Source organism: Rattus norvegicus, chromosome 8, assembly GCF_021556685.1.
Source record: "Rattus norvegicus strain SHRSP/BbbUtx chromosome 8, alternate assembly SHRSP_T2T, whole genome shotgun sequence".
Lineage (NCBI taxonomy): Eukaryota > Metazoa > Chordata > Mammalia > Rodentia > Muridae > Rattus > Rattus norvegicus.
This window is the reverse complement of record NC_141541.1, coordinates 127,777,821-127,790,156: the sequence shown is the minus strand read 5'-3', so window position 1 is coordinate 127,790,156 and position 12,336 is coordinate 127,777,821. Positions and strand designations below refer to the sequence as shown.

Here is a 12,336-nt window from a genome sequence, read left to right as displayed (position 1 = left end):
GAGGTGGTGGTTCAGACAAGTCCTACCCTCCACTCCCACATTCCCTCCCAAGACATCAGCTCTCAGTGTGATTAGTTGCAGCTGCTCTGACGGCCCTGGCCATTTCCCCATCCTTGCTATGGACTCCTCCCTACCACTCCTCACACTCCTCCCTACCAGTCCTCACACTCCTCCCTCACACTCCTCCACTCCTCCCTCACACTCCTCCACTCCTCCCTCACACTCCTCCACTCCTCCCTCACACTCCTCCACTCCTCCCTCACACTCCTCACACTCCTCCCTAACACTCCTCACACTCCTCCCTAACACTCCTCCCTCACACTCCTCCACTCCTCCCTCACACTCCTCCACTCCTCCCTCACACTCCTCCCTCACACTCCTCCACTCCTCCCTCACACTCCTCCCTCACACTCCTCCACTCCTCCCTCACACTCCTCCCTCACACTCCTCCCTCACACTCCTCCCTCACACTCCTCCCTCACACTCCTCCACTCCTCCCTCACACTCCTCCCTCACACTCCTCACACTCCTCCCTCACACTCCTCCCTCACACTCCTCCCTCACACTCCTCCCTCACACTCCTCCACTCCTCCCTCACACTCCTCCCTCACACTCCTCCCTCACACTCCTCACACTCCTCCCTCACACTCCTCCCTCACACTCCTCCACTCCTCCCTCACACTCCTCCCTCACACTCCTCCACTCCTCCCTCACACTCCTCCCTCACACTCCTCCCTCACACTCCTTCCTCATACTCCCATGCTTTCTCTGTGTTTACTCCCTAGAGCAGTGGTACCCAAAGGCTGGGACCCTTTAGTAGAGTTCCTCAGATTCAGGAACTCCAACCACTTTATTTCTGTTCCTACTTTATAACTGTACTGTGTTTTCTGATGGCCTTCTGAGAATTGCTGCCCTGTAATTCAAATGTATTTACAACCCCAGCATGGAGGCACAGGGACAACCCCAGAGCTCACTGTGTGTGCCAACCAGTGGGCTCCAGGCTCGGTGGGAGACCTTGACTGGAAAAGTAAGGTGGGAGCTGTTCAGGAAGATACCCATGCTGACCTCTGGCTTCCATACCAGCACACAGGCACAGTCTTCTGCACACACATACACACATACACACACACACACACATATACACACAGAGTCTTCTGCATACAGGTGCATCCACACACACACACACAGAGTCTTCTGCATACAGGTGCACACACACAAGTCTCCTGTACATAGGTGCACACATACACACAGTCTCCTGCACACAGGTATACACACACACACACACACAGTCCCCTGCACACAAGTGCACACACACACACACATACACAGTCCCCTGCACACAGGTACACACACATACATACACACACACACACAGTCTCCTGCCCATAGTTACACACACTCACACACACAGTCTTCTGCACACAGGTGTACACACTCACACACATATATGTACATGATTTGAAGATAATACAATGAGTCCCATTCATCAAGTTAGTAGAGCCACAAGATAAAATCAAGGCCTGCAGGGATGGATTTTTCTCCTAGCCTAAAAGACGCTTGCTTAGAGAATTTCAATCTCCCAGCCTTTTAAGAAACGGTCACTTCCTCGGTTCAGAACTGAAAACCAAGGAGGGATGAGAAGTGGCTGGCAGGTCGGTGCAGAGAGGGTAAGAGCAAGAGTCAAAACAATGGCAACATCTGACTGAGGCTTGACACTTTTAAACTCCATTTTACGTTTTGCCTGGCATCATCAAGCTGTAGCATGTTTGTTTTGCTCTCCTGTAACACCCGCCTGTTGGTGTGGTGCTATTTTCTTCCTATTAAGAAAATAGACAAAAAAATAAAAAAAAAAAAAAGAAAATAGACTAGGGCTTGGGAGATGGTAAAGAGGCAAGTTAGATCGCAGGCACCCATGCAGAAACCCGGCTCAGCGATGTGTCTGCCACCCCAGCACTGGGAGCCCAGACTGCAGGATCCCAGCTGCCCATTGGTCAGTAAGGTTAGACCCCTGGCAAGCTACAGTTTCATTAAAAGACTGTCTCAAAAAATCAGAGAGAGGGTACCTTAGGAGAACATGTCTACATGTGCATGCACACTGCCCTCACACATACATGTACACATCTATAATATACACACACATGTGCACACACATGTACACATCTATAACACACATACATGTACACATCTATAACACATGTGTGCACACACATTTTTACATCTATAACACATATACATACATGTTCACACACATGTATACATCTATAACACACATACATGTGCAACACATGTACACATCTATAGCACACACAGACATGTGCAAACACATGTACACATCTATAACACACATACATGTGCACACATGTATACATCTATAACACACATATACATGTACATATACATATGTACAATCTATAACACACACAGACATGTGCGCACGTACACACACACACACACACACACACACAAAAGCAAATAACTGCGTGCTAGGAAGGATGGCGGTGCTAAGAATAGCCACATCTCTGGGACACTGTGAACAGGAAATAAACCGACAAGAACTAACGAGCTCAGAGGAGCAGCCAGAGTTGTTGATAGTTATTGTTACTGAAGGAGAAAATTCCAGGGTCCATGTCTGTATTGATTCCAAATTGTCTTTATGAGTTGTCAGCTCCTACCCCTCTGAATAGGGGGTAGCATGAAAAATAATTGCAGCCTAGCACACTGCCCACGTCTGAGGGGCAGCGTCAGAGACGCTGATATCAGATACTGTGTTTCAGAGCTAGTTGTGTTCAGAAAGAGCAGCTGAGCTGTCAGTCAACTCTTGATCAGGAAGGTTGAATGGGCTAAGAGTCAATGCTGTGACACAGGGAAGCAGGGACCATGCATGTGTTAAGAGTCCTCACAACTTTACAGTCAAGAGAACCACGTGCTTGCTTCACAGGGAGAAAATGATGATCCAGGGAAGACCTCCAATGAGGTTTGATTCTCAGCCAAGTTCCACTTGTCTGGTTTCTGCTCAAAGTTAGCAGTGTCCTTGGGAGGACAGTGGAGGAGCACATTTCTTCTGGGCAAAGACCACTTTTGAGGATCTGGAGATGGAGCTCAGATGAAGTGTTTGCCTACATGCGGGAGACCTTGGATGCAAACCCCAACTCTGCAGGAACCAGGTGTGGTCTGCATTAGTCTGAGGCCAGCCTCAAGCGCTCTCAAGGCCCTGTGCATGATAACGCCTGTTCATTGGCATCTCCAGGCCTTCCACATTGCTGAGGTCTTGATTTGGGAGCTACCGCCCAGGAAAGCACCTGCCTGCTTCTGGAGATAAATGCCTCATCTATAAAAATCTATCAGAGACAAGGCTGCCAGTGAGAGAGAGAGAGAGAGAGAGAGAGAGAGAGAGAGAGAGAGAGAGAGAGAGAGAGAGACTTCCCTTAGCTTTCTGACTTCAGAATAAACTTGGAAAACCATTGTCTTATTAGCTTCCTTTTCTGGGGCCCATCTGTCTGCTCCTTGTATGGTCCCTGTATTTTTAAACCACTTGCCAAGGTTTTAGTTTTCTAGAACTCAAGAGTTTCAGCTTCAGATTGCCTCTATAAAAAACCCCACTGCCTACCAACCAGAGCCGTAGACTATGACACTGGACAGTCCCTACCACCCAGAGCCCTAGACTATGACACTGGACAGTACCTACCACCCAGAGCTCCTGGACCATGACACTGGACAGTCCCTACCACCCAGAGCCTTGGACCAGGACACTGGATCTTCCACCCGCACTGCATTAAGCCTGGCTCTCCTTCAGTGACACCTAACATGGCTCCTGTTGCAGTCACGAGTGAAAAGCATCATCCGTGGCTAGTTCAAAGAAGCTGCAGATGGAAAGGAACTTCCGGTGAACCTCCCAAGACTTCATTGCTCTATTAGGAAGTGGGGAATGGAGAGGAGGCCACATTTCAGAAACCAGAAGAATTTCAGATGATGTCACACGAGAAGACCACGGTGCTCTGCTGGTCAAATCTCAGAATGAGTGGTGCTGCCAATCAAATTAACCATGAGCTGGTAGCACACACAGAACTGCGGTCTGTAAACCCAGCCTGTGCACCTTGTCCCCGCCCTGTAGGTAACACTGACCAATCAGAAATGCCCTCATTAGCATAGTTGGAATTGCATGAAGATAACCCCAAACTGAAAGGATGATGGCTCCAGAGCAAACTGCTGCAACCCCATTTTGCAGCAAGCAGCAGTCACACCTCAACACTGCATCTGTCGTTCTACTCTGATCTCACTTGGTTGGACCCTGTCACTGTCCATGGATCTTGGAGGAGTGGCACACTTCAACACTGGTTACTCAGGAAGTGCTGATGCTGAATCCAAACCCACTCCCTTGGAATGTGGTGTGTGTGTGCACACACACGTGTGTGTGCAATGTTTGCATTCCTACAACATGTACATATGTGGCCTTGAAGATGTGAACAAATGTTGATTCATGCAATGGACCATAGAAATGATCCCACACAAGTCCAGCCTCTGTGGGTCACCCATTATTGTCACTAAACACACAACAAAAGTGATGTAAGCAGGAAAGGAGTGACTTTGGCTCACGGCGTGAGGGTATAGTCTGTTACGGAGGCCATGATGACAGGAGTATGAACCAGCCGGTCACATGATACCCACAGGGAACAGAGTAGGATGAGGGCTGGGTTCGCCTCATTTGGCTTCTCTGGGATTCACAGACACGCCCAGAGGTTTGTCTCCCAGGTGACTCTAGATCTTAGGTGGACAATCACCGTTGACCAACATAGCTTGTGAGCCAGGGAGCTGGTTGTGCTGCTTACAAGAGAGGGGGTGAGGGGACAGTGACAGGAGGAGCATGTGACACTCAAAGGCAGATAGATCACCAAAATGCCCACTGTACTCACAAAACCCATATCCTCTCTCTCCCTCAGAACTGCCTACCTTCTGCAGTCCCAGGGCCTTGAGACTCCCGAAGCTTCTGGGCTTAAGTCCCTGGAGGAGGGAATGTTTCAATTCGGCAGAAAGAATTTTACTAATTTCTATCTTCTTCTCTGTCTTATGCATATGGTCTCATACAAGACTGAGACATAACTTTATAATAATATTAAACTGAATTTTTCTTAAAAGAAATCAGCCATCCACATTTCTACCACTTTAACACAAGCTATCTGCCCTTCAATTTCTTCTGCCTTCTGCACCATCTTGGTCAACAAAATGAGCTGGCAGGTTCTCTCCCATCTTCCCACACAGTGACTTGAAGTCACAGCCCACAACCAGACCCACAACCACACTCAGCAAACTTGGGACTCTAACACACAAGGCTCCCACTCCTGAGATCCACGGACACTAACGCCCCTGCATCCAGGGACAGGGAGGTCCTGGTGTGTGTGTGTGGGGGGGTTGGGGGCATGCCTTCTGTGAGGTAACCACACCAGAGCACCCCCATTCCTTTTGCGAAGCAGCTGCAGCCCTTCTCAGAAGAGGGGTACGTCTCTGTGCAGGCGGAAATTACATCGAGCTACAGCGAGTTATCCCACAAGCTTGGGCTCTATGGATCCCCAGTCCTCAGCCCATCACTGGCTAGGGGAGAAAGCCGTAGCCCAAGAAATAGTCTCCTGGTTCCCTCCTCACCCCCAAATCATCTGCCAGCAGGCTGATGGGCAATTTCACTCCTCTTGGATAGACACCCAGTGTTTGTTGTTGTTTTTAAAATAACAGAGCAGAGTTACACAATTGCAACGAGCTCCGGGGTCTGGACCTGAGGGCCAGCGACGTTACTACGGACAGGTGATGGCGTGTTTTGCATCCATATATTCTCCTCTAACCTGTATCACAACCCTGCAACAGGTGGACCACAGTACACATAGGCAAACCGAGGCCTGAGAAATCAAGTCACTTGTGGAAGGTCATACAGATAAAGGGTAGAAGACACTAAGAATCTCGATGAAGCATCAGCCTTGTGCATACTAGTTAAGTACTCAACCAACCAAGACACATCCCCAGTCCCCGAGACTTTTTTTCAAAAGAAGAAAAAGTCAAAGAGGGAGGAGAAGCCTGCCTGGGAAGCACGCTTAGGAAATCTGGCCTGCGATTTCAACCTGGACGTAATGTTCTTTAGTGTTTTGTAAGACTCCACTTCCTTCCAGAATTAACTTACCAGATAAACATTTGGGATTCAAAACCGAGTCAAGGAAGTGTGTGCATGACCTGCTCGAACCAGGAGAGGAAACGGCTGGGTCTGAGAGATTGTCATGTGCCTTTCCTCCCAACCTGACAAGGAGCAGGGACAACCTAAGCTGCTCACCTCCCTCAAGGCCATCTGTCTGTACATGAGGAGGACACATGCTCTCAGAGGGAAGACTTGTGTACCTCACCTCCTCGGAAACACAATCCAGAACCAGTCCCATCTAAAGGGACTTACGTAAGCTCACATGTAAGGCAACGTTGGGTGCTGACCTGGTTCCCTCAGTAGCTGCCTGTTGTTCCTCAGCCACCACAGGATATTCCATTCTTCTACACTGTAACTCTGCCAAAAGAAACACACAACACTGGAGCGGGTGCCAGCAGCCATGCTGATTTATGAGCCAGCCCTCGGAGCTTGACTGTGGGAACAGAGGTGCCTTTGTGTAACGCTGCTCCTCTTTGAGGCTCCGTGGGCCTTTCTGTGTTCTGTTTGACAGTCTGTGAGTGACAAGGGTTATGAGGAGACACAAAATGAGGAAGGGCTCTCAGAGCCAACAGAAATGTCTATTGCTGTGTGCTATCGTGTGACTTTGTCTCCACAAGCAAAATAGAACAATTGCTTGATTAACTGGCTCGTTCATTTATTTAGTCTTCATCTATCACCCTCTACCTATTCCTTTGAGACATGGTCTCTCTCTCTCTCTCTCTCTCTCTCTCTCTGCCTCTCTCTCATCTCTGTCTCTGTCTCTCTCTCTGTCTGTCTCTCTGTCTCTCTCTGTCTCTCTGTCTATCTCTCTCATCTCTCTGTCTCTCTCTCATTTCTCTCTCTGTCTCTCTCTGTCTATCTCTCTCATCTCTCTGTCTCTCTCTCATCTCTGTCTCTCTCTGTCTCTCATCTCTCTGTCTCTGTCTCTGTCTCTCTCTCTCCCTCTCTCTGCCTCTCTCTCTCATCTCTCTCTCATCTCTGTCTCTGTCTCTCTCTCTGTCTGTCTCTCTGTCTCTCTCTCTGTCTCTCTGTCTATCTCTCTCATCTCTCTGTCTCTCTCTCATTTATCTCTCTGTCTCTCTCTGTCTATCTCTCTCATCTCTCTGTCTCTCTCTCATCTCTGTCTCTCTCTGTCTCTCATCTCTCTGTCTCTGTCTCTGTCTCTGTCTCTCTCTCTCTCTTTCTCTCTGAATCTGGGGCTCATATTCTCCTTGCTGGGATGGAAGCCAGCAAGCCCGAGCAAGTTCCCTCTACTCCTTCTGAAGCTGAAGTGACAGAACATGAAGGAAGGGCCATCTTGCCACACAGGTGTCAGGACCCCAACTCTGACCTCCACTACTACACAGCCAGCTTTCTTAACCTTAACTCCCTGGGTTCGAGCCTTCAACAGGAAGGGTTTGGGATGGTCTTGAGAGGATGTGGAGAAGAATAGAGGAGAGGAACACTGTAACTAGATGCAACTATGATGGGGACGTGTGAGAGGCTCATGTTTCTCACACTCCAATCTGGTGTGTCCTGTGAGAATCCTGGGTATGCAGAGACCGAAGCAGCAAGTGAGTGACCAGTGTCTACTCCTGGTCCCCACAGAGCCCATGTCAAGAACAATGGAGCAAGAAGCTGTCCTGACTGGGAATAAGAGATCTGTGAGACTAGCTCTTTCTTGGTACCTTGTTAGGTGTGTAAGTGTGTTTACACACATGTGTGTTTATGCGCTTATATATGCACATGTGTTTGGATAGATGGATGTTCCTGTGTGTTTGTGTACATGAGGATGTGTGTGTGTGTGCGTGTGTGTGTGTGTGTGTGTGTGTGTGTCTGTGTGTCTGTGTAGGATAGAGGTCAACCTTGACTGCCATTCCCCAGGAGATGGCCATCTTATTTTTTTGAGACAAGGTCACCCACTGGGATCTGAGGCGCACCGATCAGGGCTGGCCTGGCTGGCCAAAGTCCCAGGGATCACCCTGTCTCTGCACTCCAGTACTGAGCTTACACGTGAGTATAACTACACCTGATTCTTCCATGTGGGCTCTGAGGATTGAACTCAGGTCTTCACGCTCGTGGCAAGCACTTTACTGACTGAGCAGTCTCCACAGCCCCTCTTTTTGTCTTTTGTGGTACTGCCTATCACAGGTATTCAGTTCGTGGTGTTAATGGTTTCACAGTCTTAGTTAACAGGACACATCAGCTGTGGATGGTGCTTGATGGATGGGAGCACTACCATTCACGAGGATGGGAGCACTACCATTCACGAGGATGGGAGCACTACCATTCACGAGGAGCACTACCACTCACAAAGATGGGAGCACTACCATTCATGAGAAGAACTGCCATTCACAAGGATGGGAGCACTACCACTCACAAGGATGGGAGCACTACCACTCACGAGGATGGGAGCACTACCACTCACGAGGATGGGAGCACTACCACTCACGAGGATGGGAGCACTACCACTCACGAGGATGGGAGCACTACCAATCACGAGGATGGGAGCACTACCATTCACGAGGATGGGAGCACTACCATTCACGAGGAGCACTACCACTCACGAGGATGGGAGCACTACCATTCATGAGAAGAACTGCCATTCACAAGGATGGGAGCACTACCATTCACGAGGATGGGAGCACTACCAATCATGAGGATGGGAGCACTACGATTCACGAGAATGGGAGCACTACCATTCACGAGGAGGACTACCATTCATGAGAAGAACTGCCATTCAGGAGGAGAACTGCCATTCATGAAGAGAACTGTTTTCCACAGGAAGATGCTGACTCTGCTGCTGGACATCCATCTACAATATTTATGTATTGTTAATAAGCTTAACCATTCAACGCCTACGCTTTCAGTCTTCTACACAAATCACCTTGCTGGTAGAGTGGCCCTTTTGAATATCACAAAGAAAAAAACCTATTAAACTTCCCGAAGCCAACAACCCTGATACATGTTTTATTGCTAGCAACAGGGGGAAAATTGGTCTCACATAAGCTGTTAAGAATGGAAGCATTAATTAACTCAAAGGCTTATGGTGCATGGCATTCCCAGATGCTAAACTGGAAACGCTGTCAAAAATAAGTATCTGGGACTTGGGAAGAAGAACCAAAGATGCACAACACATCTAGAAACATTTATTCAATCAAATAAAAATACTGGATCTCTATGGGAGTCTAGCAGTTTAGCTGAGGGCTGTTCTCACTCTCCTGAGAACCCCATTTCACTCCACCCACCAGCTGGGAATTCTAGCTGGGAAGGCCGGAGTAAAACATCACAGATATGAAGGGAAAATGCTGTGCCTTGGAGCATAGCACAGCAAAACCTAGTGGGCCTGGGTCGTTAGCAGGAGTCCCACAGGCAAAGGAACAGGAGAAATGTTCAGGAACGTTGTGATCCAGGTTGGGAGAGCCGGGCTGCAAGCAAACCAGATAGTTAACAAAGGGGATCTGGGCAATGAGACAGCATCCTGGGCCCTGATGCGATCCCTAACAACCCTCGTGTCTGGGAAGCTGTGCCCAGATACTTTGATAAAAACACCCCAATGAAAAGCAACTTAGAGGACCAAGGGCTCATTGAGCGTACACTTCCGGGTAACTGTCCATTGCTGCAGGGAAGTTACAGTAGCAGGGACACAGCAGGTCACATAGATCCACAAGCAAGAGCAGAGAGAATCGAGTCCTGTATGCTTAGTGCTCAGCCAGCTTAATCAAGAGCAGAGAGAATGGATGTGTGCATGCTTAGTGTTCAGCCAGCTTAGTCAAGAGCAGAGAGAATGGATGCAAGCATACCTAGTGCTCATCCAGCTTAATCAAGAGCAGAGAGAATGGGTGTGTGCATGCTTAGTGCTCAGTCAGCTTAATCAAGAGCAGAGAGAATGGGTGCATGCATACCTAGTGCTCATCCAGTTTAATCAAGAGCAGAGAGAATGGGTGTGTGCATGCTTAGTGCTCAGTCAGCTTAATCAAGAGCAGAGAGAATGGGTGCATGCATACCTAGTGCTCATCCAGTTTAATCAAGAGCAGAGAGAATGGGTGTGTGCATGCTTAGTGCTCAGTCAGCTTAATCAAGAGCAGAGAGAATGGATGCATGCATGCCTAGTGCTTAGCCAACTTAATTAAGTACAGAGAGAATGGGTATGTGTATGCTTAGTGCTCAGTCAGCTTAATCAAGAGCAGAGAGAATGGGTGTGTGCATGCTTAGTGCTCAATCAGCCTAATCAAGAGCAGAGAGAATGGATGCATGCATGCCTAGTGCTCAGCCAGCTTTCTCTACTCTCACACAGTCTGGAGCCCAAGCCAGAGAAATGTTGCTGCCCACTTTCAGGCCTAGTCTTCTCACATCAATTAAGCCAATCAAGACAGTCTACCTGCACACATAGCACAACTAAAACTGATCTAGATAATTCCTCAACTGAAACTCTCTTCCCAGGTGATCCTAGGTGCTGTCAAGCTGACAAGGAAACCAACCACCACTCCAGGACTCTGTGGCTTTCTGCCAATGGCACTAGACTGGGAACAAACAAGAGTTTAATTAACAGGAACTGTGTGGAGACTAAGATAATCCCACAGCCCTCACTTGTTTTAGAGTCACGCGTCATGTGGTCCAACAAAGGCAGCGACTTTGAGAACATAAGCAAAAGCAGCTGAAAATAGCATTTTTGGAAGTGAAGCGTGGGCTCCAGTTCTCTGCAGCCCGTGAGGTAGAGTCTAAAAACTGACCAGAGCCCAGACAAAATAGTCCCTGCAGTATATGGGCAAGCCGGGCCTCAGATGCTAAGGCCACGTGAAGCTTGGGATAAAAGGGACCCAGTCAGGCCACCTATCCCTGCTGAGATCAGGTGTCAGAGGAAAAGCTCGCTGGGACTCTGGTGAGAGAAACCAGAGAGGAGGCAAACATCTCATCTGGAAATGTGAGGATGTGGGAGCTCAAAAGCAAGGCATGGAAGGCAGAGGAAACTGATTACAGAGTCGACTTTTCTGAAACCAGTGAAAAGTGTGTGCGCCGTCAAACTATCAAATTCATGACATAATACAGTGTTAAGAGGGAACATGCTACCCATCCTGACGTATCTATCCTAACAACTTGACAAGGTCTAGAATCCCCTGGGAGACACACCTCTGGTGTGTCTGTGGAGGAGACTCTATGCTGAGATAACTGAGGTGGGAAGGCCTGCCCTGAGAGTGCCCTGGACCTATACAAAGGATAAAGTGGGCTGAGTACCAGCGTTCAAGTTGCTCTGCTTCCTGACAGGGAAGCCAATGTGACCAGCTGCTACCTCACACCCCTGCTGATGTCTCCTCCATGGTGGACTGGACCCTTAAACTGTGAACCTAAACAAACTCTTCTTCCCTACTGGCCACCACCCGGTGTTTTCCACAGCAAATTGACTAGTATGTTACACACATGAAAAGCTACACACATGAAAAATGATGGACCGTGTAGCTCACACCCGCGGCCCCAGTGCTCACAGACAGAGGCGGGAAGAGCAGGACTTCACAGCCTGTCTGGCTCCACAGGTGACTGGACTGGAAGTGTCAAAGGGGAGGTCACCAGAAAGGCTGCATGGGCAGTCCCCACTCACTTATTCCTTCACATAAATGGAACGCATGTCATGTGTGAGATACCGTGTTCTCCTGAGGCCACATATTTAAATAACATGAACCAAAGATGAGAGAATTAACCCTTTCAAAATCTAAAAGCTAAAAACAAAAGAATATTAAGGATTAAATGCAGAGATCTATAGGAAAGCTCAGATTAGCTCAGACACTTAAACTTAATGGTGTCTAAAATCATATTTCACTCCTGCCGATGGTGCAAAGATGGAGCCCTGGCTCAGTGGTAAGGAGTACCTCCTGCTACTGCAGAGGACCAGGGTTCAGTTCCTGGAATCCACACTGGGTGGCTTGCAACTGCCTGGGACTCCAGCTCCACGGGCTCTGACAATCTTCTGACTCTGTCAGCACCGGCACTCCTACATCCACACACCTACACATGCACATACTCTTACATGCACACACCTACATATCTACATATGTAGATACATATACACACTCCTACACATGCAATACTCCCATATGCACACATCTACACATGCACATACATATACACACACCTACATATGTACACACATTCCCACATGTACACATTTACATATGCACACACACCTA

General features: G+C 48.5%; 1 protein-coding gene across 10 annotated transcripts in view; it reads right to left on the bottom strand.

The window, feature by feature from the left end:
* The window catches only part of Myrip (myosin VIIA and Rab interacting protein), a 166,712-nt gene that overhangs the window by 97,807 nt on the left and 56,569 nt on the right, over window positions 1-12,336 (bottom strand). Inside the window, exon 1 of one of the 10 annotated variants that reach the window (XM_087562588.1) lies at window positions 6,463-6,544. In XM_087562588.1, the coding sequence (XP_087418714.1) occupies window positions 6,463-6,515 (53 nt within the window). In that variant the 5' untranslated portion in view covers window positions 6,516-6,544. 10 annotated transcript variants of the gene reach the window in all.